The sequence below is a fragment of the Crocodylus porosus genome, unplaced genomic scaffold (genome assembly GCF_001723895.1).
Source record: "Crocodylus porosus isolate Cpor-Errol unplaced genomic scaffold, CroPor_comp1, whole genome shotgun sequence".
Classification (NCBI taxonomy): Eukaryota; Metazoa; Chordata; order Crocodylia; family Crocodylidae; genus Crocodylus; species Crocodylus porosus.
The window spans coordinates 37,275,304-37,291,875 of record NW_017728931.1 but is presented as its reverse complement, the minus strand read 5'-3'; the positions used below and the strand labels follow the sequence as shown (position 1 = coordinate 37,291,875).

Below are 16,572 nucleotides of genomic sequence, written 5' to 3'. Positions count from 1 at the left end.
AGAAAAGTTTCATTCTTTTCTTGGCTCTGCTACAAGTCCCCTGGGTGATTTCTGTGCCAGTTTCCTCATTGATACAACTGAGATAATGATGTTTATCTTCTGTGTAGAGTTTTAAGACCTACTGGTAAAGATGTTACACAAAAGGTAGCTATTATTATTAGTTCCTTGATGTGGTTAAGGAAGCTTCTGTGTGTCATGGGTCCAAAAAACAAACTGCCCCACTGCCTATTCCAATACTGAAATGATGCATCCACTTCTAATTTTCAATACTATTCAACAAGTATCAGGTGTAGCAGAAGTGCAGGGAGAAACACCTACCCCTTACACAGAGGTTTAAAAATCAGAATGGCAGCAGGGATGCCTTAACTAAAGCTTGTTCAATGAGCACCTGCACCAACATTTTTAAAGCGCCCTCACTGCCATTTTGAAGTGTGGGGACACTAAATACATAAGCAGCAGAGACTGCCTCAATTAATTGAGTCTGCTTTGACATGCTCTCATTATAGTACATGGGAACATCTACAGTAACCCCATAGTGTGAACTTGGTAGTGGGAAATAATGAATGTAAAATGCAGTCTTGCCAAACCCAGCTGCCAAAATTAAGACTTGGATCTAGCACAATTCAGTTTTAGCTTTCTTTGGTTGTTTGGTTTTGAGACATTACGGCTCATGTTTCTTAAGCTTTTCTCTTCAACCACGAGACCTGGACTCTGAATATATGCATATGTATAATTTATATATATAAACCTTCAGTTCCTACGTGGTCACATGAATCCAGAAACTCTGAAAGGAAAAAGCATTGAAAATACCAAGAGCTAGCACCACTGAATGATTTATAGTTGGGTAGGGGCGAATGGGTCCTGTTGTCCTAGCTGAAAGTTTCGGAATTGCCTCATCCTGGGGTTTTCAACCTTTTTTAGTCTAAGTACCCCTGGCAGCCGGACGCTGGGAGGGTAGTGCATAGCCGAATGCTGGTGGGAGGAGAGGGTAGCACGCAGCCAGACACTGAGCGGGGTGCAGGGGTGGTGTGTGGCTGGACACACAGAAGGGAAGTGGGGGCGGCGTGCAGGCAGGCAGGGATGAAGCACCACAGGCTCCAAGGAGCAGGGCTGGGGCGGGGCAGGGAAGCTCACCAGGCTGGGGTGAAGGCAGCGGCACCCCCCTGCGGAGCGGGGAAGCTCCCCGGGCTGGTGTGTAGTGGTGGTGGCCACAGTGTGCAAACTTCCAGTTCAGGTACTCCCAGGGGTACACATACCCGTGGTTGACAGACCCTGGCCTAGTCAAATGAGTAAAATTACACAAAAGAACTGCTAAAATGCACAGGATGCCCACTGAAGCAGAGACTGCAGTGGGGTACTACTCTTAACTCTTAACTTTCTGAGTCGTCTTTAAACCTATCTAGCTACTTTTGACAAGTTATCGTTGTTCATCAGAAAATTGCTGGCATAATTTCTTTAACCTTAACTAATCTACAGAAACATGAAACTCCAGAAATTTCATCTACAGGGAACTGGTTTGTTTGTTTGTTTTAGTTAGAAACTACTAAAGATAGAAATGCTCATTTTGAGAGAGGAAATGGCCCAATTGATTAACAGTGAGGAAACAGCTGCTTGCGCACTGATTCACTGGTGCAAGTCCATTGTGCGGCAAAGCAATGGAAAGCCACGACCATCTTGTAATGTAGGTGCTGACAGGCCAGTAATTTCAGGGTTAGTAATTTCCCTCCATTCTGTAATCCATTTGGTGTCAGCATCACAGAAAGCACCATCGCATTTGGCTTTAATTAGCCCTTGCTCATAGATGTCTTTCTTATCTAGTTATAATCTGTGGGAGTAACAATTTAAGTAGCATAAAAAACCCTACTCTGTCATCCTTAAGTGTGCCTTTAATACCAGGCTAGAGGCCTATTGAGATGATGCCAGAATTGGGTAATTTCTCCTCAGTTGAGGAAACTTGGAGTCTCTCTATTGTTTCTGTATTTGTTGTACATTTAAACAGAAACCTAAATCTCCAAAGGTTGTCAGTCTAGCACCTTTTTATTGGCTCTGACATGTTGCTCTAGGCTTGTCTATATGAGGAAAATGACTAGACTATGTGTGCAGTTAGCTAATCCACAGTTGTTGTTCTGGAATCGCCCTCTGCTACAATGCAATGCCCAGGTGGAGAGATATTCCAGGCAAGGTTCTTTGAGTACACGTGGTATTTTTTATCAGACCAACTGAGTAGTTGGAAAAAAGTTCTTTGCAAGCTTTCAGGTGCAATCGCCATTCTTTAGACATAGGGAATCTCTGTTGGTCTGAGACACCAAGGAATGAAGAAGCTAGAAGTGTGACAGGATATCAGTGAGAATGTAAATAGGTGGAAATTAGGGAAACAAAAGGTAGAAAATGGAAGGGAGGGGGAGAAAAAAAAAAAGAGGTAAGTTAGGGAGAGACTACTATAGTAGTTTTCCAAGGTAGAAAAAAATGCCGTCTGTGAAAAAGGAAATAGCTGGAAATGAGGAAGACAAAGGGTAGAAAAGGAGGGGAGGGGAGAAAGGGGAGGAAAGAAGTGTTAAAAGCTCAGGTCTGGCAAACCATTCTAGTCTGGCATAGAGTGCCTACATGGGAAACTAGATTGTTGTAGAATAACATCATTCACACAAGCTGTTATGATCAGTTTCCCTTGATAGAAAGGGCCTCTCAGAAATAATTTGAAAGGAAAGGTGAGTGAAGTGTGTGACCGGTGGCGACACATAGGGGGTGCACAGGGGTGCACACGCACCCCCTGAGAGCACCAGTGCACCCCCTGATGGCCACACTCGCTGCTTAGGTGATGGGCAGGTGGGAACGCCAGTTCCCTCTCTGCAAGCATCAGTTGATTGCTGCACTTACTGCAGCCACTTTTGGATCGCTCATGGGGGAATCCCCCCTCCGGTCGGTGGGACTGGTTGCAGGGGGACACGTGCCCACCCTGGCTAAGGTGGCACCAGTAGCCCATGGGTGTTGTTGTGTGAAAGTTCTGTTGCACTTTTTGCTTTCGGTATGAGTGCAAGAGAGAAATGTGCAGAGATGACTAAGTAAAGGATGTTGCTTCTAGAAAGTTAGAAGCTTCCTTAAAAAAACAACATTTTTTAAATATGTTAACCAAAAACAACCCCCTGCTCCCACAAACAACATTCTGTGGAAAAATTCTATGGATACAGCCACGTGGTTTTCCTTTGTATGTATTCTTCTGTAATACTTGAGCATGCTAGACCAGGATATCTATGATTTTCCAATTTAATTACCAAACTGCTAATAAAGAATAAAAACTTGGTTAATGCTTCATTAGATACCTGTAGATATATATGTCATATATAGTGACATAAGCAAACTGAAAAATGTATTGCAATCCCAAGAGACTTTAAGAACTGTGTATTTCAACCCTTTTGGTTAAGTTGTACAGACTTGGTTTAAAAGGAACAGTCATGTTCTGTTTCCTGGCCATGCTTTGATTCTTATTGATTCTTTATCCTTGGCTGAACTTTCTTGGCCAAAGGTAATTGGTTCAAAGTGTAAAGATTTGTAAAACGTGTGACGTGCATTAGACAGTTACAAGATGATATTGATTTATTGTATTGAAAGAGTTAGTACAGATGCTGGCCAGAAACCTGTCTAGGAAATAACCCGTAATACATGGAACACTCATCTCATCTTAAACATTTGGAGTTCATTTTTTTCATATGCTATATGTTATGTTCCTCCCCACTCCCCCTCCCTAAAAGAGTGGGTTAAAAACTAGCTTAATTGTGGCTCCTGACCAGAATTCTGATTAGGGCCACGGACAGACATTCAGGGCATTTACACACATGCACCGAGTTTGCTCTGATGCACTGGAAATCCACGTAAATTGACACGCCCAGTGCTGCATCTAGTCCAGGTACACTTTGAACTAAAACACGTTCCATGTGCTTTAGCGCAAAGCATGCTGCTGCCATTTTCTCAGCGCTGACGTGCACTACACCACTAATACATCTGCACCAGACTCTGTGCTGGGTGCTTTTAATTAACACGGCTCACTGATTAAAAGCTCCCTGTGCTGTGGAAGGAGCACATGTAAAAATGCCCCATGTGTCTACTGAGCGAATTGCTGTTCTCGCAGTAGCAAACAAAAGTGGATAGATATTCAAGCTTTTTCTCCCAGAGCAAAAATGGCTGCTCCAGGAAAAAAAAACTAACTCGGGAACAACCAAGATTGTTGCTCACGGGAGACTGAACAGCCATACACTTCCCCCCAGCTTAACTCCTCCTGGACAGTGCTGTCAGCCAGTTAGCAGTAACATTTGGCAGTCTGCCACCTGGCCCCAACCCAAACCCAGGCTCATAGTTTGTCTTGCACCATGTCCTGCACCTTCAGAGATGTTACGAATTCCTGAACACAAATATTTATTACAGTTAACAGGTGTTGTTACATATTTTTGCTTTGTAAGGCTCAGTTCCTAGAGAGATTCTGTAGCTACTGACAAAAACTCCCATGCAATTTCCTGTGTTACATTATTTCTTTTTCCTCCCCTTTTAATTTCTCAGTCGGTGGGCCAGTCGAAGTGCTACAGCACAACGTAGGAAAGATCGCCTCAGACAACATTCAGAACATATTGGACTGGACAATGATTTGAGAGAGGTATGTGGTGGTATCTGCTGGCACCAGGAGACCTGAACCCAGAACTTGAATGTAACTTGATTTATACCTGCCATAAGTTTTGCATTCATCTTTGTAACTATTAGATTCCTGGACATTGCAGATGTTTGTATCAAAAGCACATTTAAAATATTCAAAATTATCTCCATAGTAATGTAACGGGATATTATTTTTTAAGGAAAAAAATTATAAAGGAACTTGCAATTGGTGTGTATTGGTTGGACTGTTACCATACCTGAAAGTTCATGATTGCAAATACTGCAATATGCAAATGAAAGGAAAGAGAACAGACTTGCAGTTTAATTTTTCTATCTTATTTAGCTGTTTACAATACAGGGTCACAGTTTAGTATTTCAGTATTTCATATGCTTATTTGCTGCTCTAGAACCCAATCCTGTCTCTACATCTGTGAAGGCAGTTGCAGGATTCAGTCCAGTATGATGCATTTAACTTTTGTAGAGACCTTAAGATAAACAAAGGGACTGTTTCAAGACTGAGGCAGGATTTGTTGTAGAGGCTTTGTATTGTTGTGTATTGAATAGATTAGTACTTTTATTAGAAAGTCCATTTGAAACAGTAAGAGTATGTTTTATTACTTGTGCCCAAAGCTTGAAAATTCCCACACATCTTGTAATCCTTAATTGCTTGTGCTTTTCTTCCTGTTTCTTAAGTTTCTCCTTCATTTAAAAATATATTTCCTTCCATATTTTTTAACTATCTGTATTTTTTTAATTCATCATTAGCAAAAATAAAACGTTTGTGCTGTTTTGCTACAAATGTTACTGACTAAACTTGACCAGTGTTGTCATCTGCCATTAAAAAAAAAACAAATAAAATTGCCATTCTTAGACTCTAGTTCAAATATCTTTTCACAGAAACAAAGCAAATGGCATTTGTAAACGTTTATTACTAGTTTTCATCTGACAACAAATACAGTTCTAAATGTTGTCTTGTGTATCAACATAACTCTCTCAGTGCTTTGTCATGTATTTACTTTTTCCTTTTTTCCTTTTGCTGTGGATCATATGCATGCTTGTTTTGCTTTGTCTCCTCTCTCTCTGTTTTTTCTGCCATTGGTGTATCTGCCTCCTCTTAGCCATCGGAGGAGCTTTTGATTCGTCAGAACTCAATGGCATTCTGGGAGTGGGATCAGGGACCACCCCCTCCTGCACGACCTCCTAAAAAATCGTTCTCTGAATGCTGTCTGGTATGTTCTGTTTGCTCTTGCTGAAAGCTGCTTTGAGAGTTATTGTTAGAACAAAGTCACTGCCTTCAACATCACTGGAACCTCTCCTTAGCATAGAATGTGCACTCACCCCTGTAGTTTAATAAAGTGTGGTTATACTCAGAAAAACTAGTATAGAAATGGAGTCATGGGGTTGCGTATTCACACTCTAGCTAAATTTACCATTTTAAGACTTATTTTTATTGTTAGGCTTATACACTCAGCTTGAGGTCTCAAATTCAATGTGTTTGTTTTCCCCCCCCAATCTGCAAAATTAGGTTGCCAGTAAAGGTAATAGTACTTGATTCACTGGCTTTTCTATAAAACTTCTAAGACCAATAAAGTTAGCAGAATTAAAAATGTTTGTCAATGTGATAACCAGATATGGCTTGATGATCTGCAAGAAACAGAATATGCTTGTCTGTTTCCCCCCTGGTGCATGCACATATAGGTGTGCATGCCCATGCACACACAATCTTCAGACTATAACTGCACTTTGAATTTGTTTTATTTCCTTTCCCCTAATAGATCTCTCTGTTAGCTAGTCCCTTTACTTTTTCACTATTTAATTATGTGAATTTTGGCACTAATTAAATTAAAAAGTTATTTTGAGGTTACAATTTGAACAGCATACTTTCATTCAGTTGCAACTTGATGTTACTGCCTAAAATATTGTCTCAGTTTTTCATTTGGCTTTCACCTTTCTAGACTTATTCACCCATAACGTGCTTGGGTTTTAATTAGGTAAACTTTTTTATCTTCAGTTTGAAAAGTTTGTTTAAACTGATTCTTAGTTGATAAGTCCAGATTTGCATTTTGCAATGATCTTCCACTTTTTTTTGTTTTAAATAATAAATTTTAACTTGCAGCAATATGAGTTTGGGTTTTGTTCTTACTAAGCAACTTAGTCCAATATCTGTTTCTGCCAAGAAAGGAATGTCTGAGTGCTGTAAAGACATTGTGTACTGCCCAACTCAACAGAAAGCCCAGCCGTCCAGTTAAACAGCAGCATTGAGTCTCTGAAGGATTCATCATTACCCATCCCATTTGATAGCCGAGTGGTGGTTGAAGCATATAGGACCTTAAGTGCGAGCATCATTTACTAGATGGAAACAAGTGAGAAAGTGTCAGGTGTTGCATGGATATAAGAAGCATTTACTTTTTGCAATATAAGAACATTAGCACTGTTTTTAAGCTGTTTTATTCAGCAGCATTCTAACAGACTATCCAGTTTATCATCATTTGCCGAGTTTAAGTGCTTGGCTCGTTTTGTTTTGTTTTGTTTTGTTTTTTTGACAAAAAAAAGTACGTTACATGTATTAAACATGGGGAATTGTTTTAAAAATGATGTTGAATATCAAGCACTGGACTTATATTTTGACAGCTTGTTGTGGCCCAGTTAGTGACATTCTGATTGAAGTTCATGCTATTACGATTAATGACAGAGAGTGTTTCAGTCTTCTGAAAAATCTAGTCACTGAGATGGGTTTAACAGCCTAACTTAGAAAATCCTTTTTTTTTATTTTTTTTAAAACCTTGGCCTTACATTGCATAGTAAGTGCCAATGTTTTTTTCTCTGTAGTTTATGTTAATATCATTTTCCAAAAAGAGTTCAAAATCATTTTTGTTTATTACGTGGACTTTTTAAAGTCGCCAGTGATTCAAGAAAGTTAATCTTTTTAAATTGTCCTCCTTATCCTATGCAATTTTTTTACCTAGATGGTCTAAGTAAAACATTCATTAAAATTACTGGGATTTATATTCGCCTCCATAATCAGATCAAATTGGTCAAGTGATTTTAATTTTTTGCGAGCAAAAATCAAGCAACAATGGAAAGACATGTTTAGTGCAGTTTTGGATTAACTAAATTTGCTGACTGAAGGTATCTTAGTTATTAACACTTCAGCTAACTCTGTATCAAGTAGCTAACACCACAGTCCTCTAGTTAGTTCTTGTCTGACTGCTGCTACTGCATATATATTGCACAGAAAAATCCCTTGCTGCTTCTGCTGTCCAGTGAAAGTATTATGCTTCTCCACTCCTACACTTAAGATAATTCACTGACTTTTTATATCAACATTTGTTTCTCTAGGATTAATGAAATTAGGACACTATCTTTTTTCATACTTATGCTAATTCTGCTTCTTCTAGAAATATATGCAGGAGGCAAGAACTTTAGGAAAAAATCTAAGGCAGCCCAAACTCTCGGATCTTTCTCCAGCTGTAATTGCTCAAACAAACTGGAAATTTGTGGAGGGATTACTGAAAGAATGCCGTATGAAGGTAATCTTTCTTTTTAAGTGTATTCTACCATTAATTAGTAGTTTATTATAAACCTTGTCCTGCAGCTTCTCCCACGGAATTTATTGATAACTCTCTGCCTAGAGATTTTAAAGAATGAATCCCTAGAGATGGTTTCCTGAGGCGTATCTACACGAGACATTTACTGCAGAGTAGACTAATTAGCTCTGCAGTAAACGTCTCACGTCTATGCGTCCAGGGCTATTAGGCTGAGGGATTTGGGACTCTTCAGTCTGGAAAAGAGAAGGCTCATGGGGGACTTGGTAGCAGCCTATAATTATATAAGAGGGGTACATCAGGACCTGGGAGAACAGCTGTTCACCAGAGCTCCCTAAGGGATAACAAGGTCCAATGGCCATAAGCTCCAGGAAGGCCAATAAGGCCTAGACATAAGAAAAAAGTTCTTTATGGTGCGAGTGTCCAGGGTCTAGAACAGACTTCCCCAAGAGGTGGTGCAAGCACCTACTCTGGACTCTTTCAAAAAACATCTGGACATTTTTCTTGCTGGGATCACTTGATCCCAGCTGACTTCCTGCCTATGGCAGGGGGCTGGACTTGATCTCATGAGGTCCCTTCCAGCCCCTAATGTCTATGAAATCTATGAAACTAATAAACTCTGCAGCAAAGTAGTACTTGTAAATACAAGTATTATCATGCTGTGGTGTTTTTTGCTCTGCAACAAGGCAAATGTAGATACTGACGTGGCTGGTTGGGGCACAAGGGTGCTTCAGTGTGGGGGCTGCCTGCCCTTGTGCCCCAGCCAGCCCCTCCACAGCATGTTGAGCCAGGTTGGAGCAGCCCCAGGCTCACAGGCTGACATCCTGGGTCCTCTAGGATGGGGCTACTCCGACCTGGCTAGCTGGGGCTGCTCCGACCTGGCTCAGTGTGCTGTGGTCTGGGGTTCATGTTCTGATGGTATGCCCTGAAGCAATAAAATCCAACACAATATGCAGCAGAATTTATTGCTGCTTGCTAATAGCATGTGTAGACATACCCTGTAATGGCAAAAGGAGTACTAAATAGAAGCTCTTCAATCTTGTAATTTCCAGGTGCTAAACTGTGTGAAAAAGAACAAAAAGATTACTGTCTTCAGTATTTATGTTTCCACATATGCAGTTGTTTGGTTGCAGAAATTAAATGGGAAAGAAACAGCTAGTCAAATTAAAAATTCCTAGGCCTCTGAACCCTGCAAAGCTAGAGGAGAAGAGGGATGAGACAGAGCAGTCTGAATAGGCCCTGCATTAATATTCTTTCTGTTAGCATCCACACTCTGCCATTGAAAGAGAGATGGGGTACTGAGCTTGGTGAACCTGTGGTCTGACCCAGCATGGCATTTCTTATGTTTAAAGGTGTAATTTGCTTGATCACAAATTGGAGGAAAAGTGTCCATGTAATTTCCATTAAAATGTGATTTGCACTCTAACAAGTATTGGGAGACTCCATCAGTCCAAGAGAAACTGTTCAGGTTATGCAGTTGTTGTGTAGGCTACTGAAGTAGAACTTTCTTCTTGGGATTATTAGAAAAGCCCTCTGTATATGAACAGTTTAACATCTACATGTATTTGCATGAGTCATAGTGTATGGAGTTTAAAATTCCTTATGGTAAACTTTATTTGGACACTTTCCCTTTAATTCTTTTTTTTTTATTTGGAAGTAGAAACACTAATCAGAATTCAGGACGCACTGTATGACTTCAATCCAGAAAATGTACTCTTAGAAACTGGCTAATCTGGCAAATTTCCGAGTCTGTTGGATGACATTCTCTGTACATTTTGTCTTTTAGACGAAACGTATGCTGGTAGAGAAGATGGGCCACGAAGCAGTAGAGCTTGGACATGGAGAGGCCAACATAACAGGTCTGGAGGAAAACACATTGATTGCAAGTCTTTGTGACCTGTTGGAAAGAATCTGGAGCCATGGACTACAAGTCAAACAGGTTGATAACTTTAAGAAGTCACTTTATAGATTGTGGCATTTAGTACATAATAAAAGTATGTATTGTAATCCATCCCTCAGCCATATAAATAACACATGGTTCTCTAAGTAGGCCTGAGTTTATCTAAACACTTTGAGTAAGCTAGTCAACTCCTAAGATTTTTTTTGAGACTTTGAAGAGCATCTTTCCACCAATTGTAATTATAATGTCATAAAATAATACTTTTAGCTTTAACCTCAGGAGTAGAAGGCTGGGGTAAGAACATGGAGGAAAGGAATAATGGAGCCACGCAAGGCTACATGATTTGTTGGAGAGTGTTAAATTGGGATTGTCCTTTCCTATTCCCTGGTCTCCTGGGGCATTTATACACGTGCTCCAGGAGCAGGCAGGAAACCGGGGTGCTTTAATTAGAGCAGCTCTGATAGCCACTGTAATTAAAGCACCCGGAGTATCTCGTGTATCAGTGTCCCTGCGCTTAAAAATAGCAGCAAAGTCACTTTAACTAAAACTGATTTGACACCCCCACTGCCATTTTAAGCATGGGGATGCTGATGCACAAGACATTGGAGTCTGTTGGAGTATAGTAATTACCATGCTGTAATTATGAGCCTTGCTGCTTGTGTACTGGTGCCCTTAATCTAGGAGCAAAGGACTTGAAAAACAGCCTTCACACTGATCTTCTTGATCTATTAAATCAACATACTGTGATCTATAAAACCATCACCATTTTTCTTTTGACAACCTCCTTCCTGCTCTTTAAACTTTACTAAGTGCTCTTTTTCTAGGGGAAATCTGCTTTGTGGTCCCATTTGCTTCAATACCAAGAAAGGGAAGAGAAGCAAGAACATAATGCAGAGTCGCCAAGTGAGTGTTCAGGAGTTCACTCTCTATATGGTATCTTGCACCACTGAGTGAGGTTAATTTTGGTAGGACTGAGACCAAAAGCACTTTGTGTTAGTTTTCTATTATCAATGTATAATTGATAATTGTTGTCACACTTAATTTTGAGATCTTTCTGAAATTTACTTGACCTCTGAGCCAAATATAGTATTTTCCACATGTCTTGCCATACTAACTCTCACCTTCAGGAAAATCATCAGCTATGCTTCCCTTAGTTCCATTTTAACTCAAACTAAACAACGAATAAGGTATGAAATGAAGTATAAGCTTCTGTTAGTTGGTGGTAACATTCGTAAAGTGATTGAAAACATGAGTCAACTTGAGACGCTAATATTTTTCAAGTCTGTCTTACCACATTCCTTAAATACCCATTAAAATTACTGTATTACTGTAGATTTTCTATAAGATATTTAAGGCTGCCTATACGTGTGCTTTACAGGGGGAGCATTTTAATTAGAGCAGTTCTCAGACAGCCATTCTAATTAAAACAGCTCACTGACACTTTATCTAAACCTCATTTGATGAGGTTTAAATAAAGCACCCCCATAGCCATTTTAAAATATGTGGGGGTGGGGAAAGGGGGGCTTAATACACATGACCATGAGGCAATGCTGGAGCATTCTAATTAGAACTAGGTTAATTGAGCCTGCACGGACGTGTTCTAATCAGAACACAAACAAGCACATCTTTTAAAATCTTTTTTTCTTGAAACAGCATTACAAAAGCAGATGTTTCTGTCTCATCCATAACCTGCTTATTAACCCAGGTAATAAATTATGAAAATTGTCCTACCTGTGCCCAGAGGACAAACTTTGCTGTTCTAGACTGTAATGGAACTTACTGGCCAATTGCATATCTGGTGTCTGAGCTTTGACCTGGTATAGGATACATTTCCTAATCATTTTTTAAAGAGAATTTACCAGAAAATAGAGCATTATACACACAAACCTATCAGATATAAGTATCTGAGGATATGTAACTAGGATCCAGGTTTCCCTTTAGGACAGAACCAATGCACTTCATAAAATACTTTACAGTAAGAGGGATGTTAATATTTCTACATGAGCATATGGTTCTTCCCTTTGTCTTGGCAGCTCACTAACCTTTGGGAAAGGAGTCGCATCTTTTTCATTATCACCTTTCAGAGATCTTGCTCATATTCTGCAAGTCAGATTTGAAGGAACGCATCTTTCAGGATTAGCTCTAAGGCTGTAGCTATGGTTAAATTTGTCTCTTACTTGCTAAAGCTTTTTAGTATCTATGAGTAATGGGCAGCCACCAAGCCATCTGACTGGCAGGCACAAATTCCAGAATGCAAAGCAAGTCTTGCAAATTAGTCTTACAATACCAAAGTTCAGAAATCCTCAATATTCTTAGCGTCTAATATGCTAGTCTTAATTCCTCTTAAATTAATAAAGCACCTCCAGTTGTACAAGTTTACTGTCAAGAATTTTATCAACTAAGTCATTCTGGAACAGATTAACACGCATATATTTTATATGCGAAAGAGGAGGCATTAGATGATTCATCTTAAATCTCCATGTTTGTCCTTGGTTTAATGAAAGAAAAAGTAACTTAGATAACATGGAAACAAATTGGAAAACACTTTGCAGAGCAACATCCCTAAATATGCTTGCAGCTGTAGCAGTTATCAGTGGTTTCATAGTTTCATAGTTGGTAGGGTTGGAAAGGACCTGAGCAGATCATCAAGTCTGACCTCCTGGCATGGCAGGAAAGAATGCTGGGGTCAAATGACCCCAGCAAGGTGATTATCTAGCCTCCTTTTGAAGACCCCCAAGGTAGGAGCAAGCACCACTTCCCTTGGAAGTTGGTTCAAGATCCTAGCTGCCCTGACTCTGAAGTAGTGCTTCCTGATGTCCAGCCTGAACCTACTCTCAGTCAACTTATGGCTGTTATTCCTAGTTACTCCTGGTAGTGCTCAGGGGAACACGGTCTCTCCCATTCCTTGCTGGTCCCCCTTGGTAAGTTTATAGATGGCCACCAGATCCCCTCTCAGCCTTCTCTTGTGAAGGCTGAACAGATTCAGGTCCCACAGCCTCTCCTCGTAGGGTCTGCCCTGCTGTCCCCTGGTCATGCAAGTGGCCCTCCTTTGGACCCTCTCAATGCTGTCCGCATCCCTCCTGAAGTGCAGCGCCCAGAACTGGACACAGTACTCCAACTGCGGCCTGACCACTGTCACATAGATGGGGAGGATCACCTCCTTGGACCTGCTTGTGATGCATCTGTGGATGCATGACAAGGTGTGGTTGGCCCTACTGACCGCATCCTCACATTGGTGGCCCATGTTCATCTTGGAATCAATTATGACTCCAAGATCCTTTTCTGCCTCTGTGCTGACAAGAATGGAGTTCCCCAGCCTGTAGATATGCTGCTGGTTCTTCCTCCCCAGGTGCAGCACCTTGCACTTGTCAGTATTGTCAGTTTAGGATAGGAGTGGGCAAAATACGGCCCAAGGGCCAGATCCAACCCGCCAGGTCATTCTATCCAGCCCACGGGGCCCCTAAAAATTTTTGAAAATTAATATTTATTTGCTCCTGGCTGCCTGTCAAAGATGACAGGACCCAGGGGCAGTAGGGCTCAGAGGAAACTGGTGGCAGGACCCAGCAGCAAGGCCTGCCCAGCCCTGCCCCCCCAACCAGAAACCTTCTGGCCTGGGACCATGGGGCTGTTCCTGCTTCCCTGTGACAGAGAGGGAAATGCAGCCCTCAACAGCTTGCCAGAATTCAGTAAATGACCCTCCTCCTGAAATAATTGCCCGCCCCTGGTTTAGAATGTCTTCTACAGTTGCATGTAGATGCCAGGGGAAGACTAGCTCTTAGGTAGTTAGGACTTGACCATCCAAGGGTCTCAACCCAGGTGATCAGGAACAGGCAAGGTGAGGGAACCCAGGATCCCAAGTAGTCTTGGGATCAGGGGCAGGTGGGTCAGGAAGCCAAAGTCTGTAAGGGGCTGGGATGTAGGTGGTGATCTTGGGGAGAACCACAAGCCCAGAGTGAGGGGGGGCATATGGGTGGTGTCAGGAACAGGACACAGGGACCCAGATTCGTGTCACTAGCCAGGGAGGTTTGGAGCAGGCAGCTATAGCTATATGGGACTGAGACATGGGCAATCATTAGCTATCAGAAGGCATGGGTCTAGACTGGAGTCAGGAGCAAATGGGTCTGGGCTGCAGTCTGGAACAAGTACTCAGCTGGCAGGAACCAGCTGGCAGAAATCAAGAACAAGGATGAAGCCAGGAAGTAGAAGTTCAGTAAGCAGGACCCAGGAAACTGGAAACAAATAGGAACCAGGAACTGGAAAACAGGTGAGAACAAGGAGTCAGAAGCCCCAGGCTACATGGAGACATCTGTCCTGTTGAGTAACATCCCGGGCACTTCCCACGCTGCTATTTATAAGCAAAAATCCACAATCAATGGAGGCAACTGGGACCAGCTTAGGATAGTTAGGTTGCTAGCAGCCAGGTCCGTTCAGGGGCCATCTGGGAGAAATTTGTCTGGCCTACTCCCCTGGCCCCTGACAGATGAAATCACTAAATCCAAGTATTGTAATTCTGTTTTAATTTCATTCGTTTTTCCACTCCACAGTTGCCCTGGGACCAGAAAGAAGGAAGTCTGACACAGGAATTACATTGCCAACATTGAGAGTCTCACTTATCCAGGACATGAGGTACTGTATTTGACTCCCAAAAGTATGGATTATTGCATTAATAAGTAATAAATATTGCGAAAATATTCTTCACTTGCTTTGAATTCATCCTTATACTATGAAATAAGTATATATTCAAATTCATTTAGTGCTATTTCTTATGACCTTTATATCTCATAAAACCTTTTTATTTCCAATGCTCGTTTGATTTACTTCAACTAAAAAGCCATGGAATGAGGCTTGTGCATTGTGAGTTGGGGATTTCTAATTTTTATTGCCTATATTCTACTTTTAGTAGCAAAGATTCTTTAAAATCTAAGCAGAGCTGCCTGATTACCTGGCACCTTCCATTTGTATGTTTTGAAAGAGGAAAATATAGGTTAGCTAAGGAAAATTGTTAAAATGAGAGTGCAGACAGAGGTAAAAATCTCCCAGCAAGGGAGAATGTGCTCATTCATTTATTATAAATGGCCATTTTATCACATGTTGTCATTCCAATGGAAACAGGCCCTTGAAAATGATACCAAGAAATTGAAATTTAATGAGTTCTCTGAGTATTCCTAAGATGTGCATTTATCATTAAATTAGGACAAAAAATACTGAAGTAGATGCTGTTTTATAGATGTTTTTTAAACGTAGCATAAGTTATCAGATGAATGTCCTATTACATAATTAAACAGCTGAAACATACTAACATTGACATTATTAATCTTAAGTTAATATTTTACCTGCTGTGTTTTAACATGGGGGATTTTAAATTATGGCTAATAATTCAGCAGTTGGGAAACTCTGAACACCAGTAATGGGGTACAGAACTTGCAATTTAGTGTAAGGCTACTGAAAAAGTAACACTGAACATCACATAGCCCAATATAACTCTAAAGACAGCCAGAGCCTGAAAACAAAAGGAGGCAGTCTTGGTGAGGATTGAAAAGCATTGACTGCTGTCAAAAATTCCAGTGCTGTCACAAGTACCAGATTTACTTGGGCATTGTCAGAGAAAAGGAGGGAAACTTAAGGTTTTTCATTAAACCAAAGTAGAAGCGTCATGAAGATACCCAGATGACACTAAACTGGGACTGGCTTTGGTTTTCTTTGCTGTATTTGAAAGCCAAATACTTCCTGATTTTGTTATATGCTGCAAAAGGAGATGGTATGGTTGAGCCTATTGCTACACGTGTATGGCACAGTGTTTCTAGGCAGGACTGCAATCTGGCCCCAGTCTCATTTGTGCAGTTATGTTTTACTGAGCTATGCTCTAAACATCCACAGGGATAAAAAGAGTTGGAGGTTGATCTGACAGTAGTAGGCAGTTCCTCTTGGAGTCATCCTCACTTGAGCAGTCAGGCCTTTTTTAACTTGCTGCCAGTTCAAGCCAACCTCCTGATACTTCAGCTGACATTGGAAAGAATTTCCAATATGAGAAAAGAATATGAAGAAAAAGGTCAGAAAAGATGTGATTAAGGGCACTCCTAAAGGGGAGTAGGGGCTGAAGGAGTGGGGAGGGGACCATGGGGCCCCATCCCCTGCCTGCTCTCCCAGACCCACCCCCCCATGGCTGCCCCACCTGGCCCCAGCTCCCAACACTTTTTTAAAAAGCCCCTACTCACTGGGTGCTGCCTGGCGGAGGGGGGATCCTCACTGCCCCACGCTGCATGGGGGGCTCTACACAAGCCCCCGGCCTCCCTGACCCCTGCTCCTCCAGCCCTCCCCACCCCCTGGCTGCTCTGTCTGCCCCAGCTCTGGCCCTTTAAGAGAAACCCCAGCCCCCCCAAGCTCTCTGGACTCACCAGTTCCTGCAGCGGCCCCAGGGCTTTGAGGGGCTCTTGGAAGAGCCCCCCATGCAGCAGGGGACAGTGGGGATTTCCCCCCACCAGGCAGGAA

At 41.6% G+C, this 16,572-nt stretch overlaps 1 protein-coding gene across 2 annotated transcripts in view; it reads left to right on the top strand.

Annotated features, from left to right (window-relative positions):
• DENND5B (DENN domain containing 5B) overlaps positions 1-16,572 on the top strand; it is a 188,782-nt gene that overhangs the window by 141,931 nt on the left and 30,279 nt on the right. For both annotated transcript variants that reach the window (XM_019544624.1, XM_019544623.1), the window contains 5 exons: positions 4,549-4,642; positions 8,037-8,168; positions 9,970-10,122; positions 10,908-10,986; positions 14,628-14,709. In XM_019544624.1, coding sequence (XP_019400169.1) covers positions 4,549-4,642; positions 8,037-8,168; positions 9,970-10,122; positions 10,908-10,986; positions 14,628-14,709 — 540 coding nt within the window. The remainder of the gene's footprint in view (positions 1-4,548; positions 4,643-8,036; positions 8,169-9,969; positions 10,123-10,907; positions 10,987-14,627; positions 14,710-16,572) is intronic.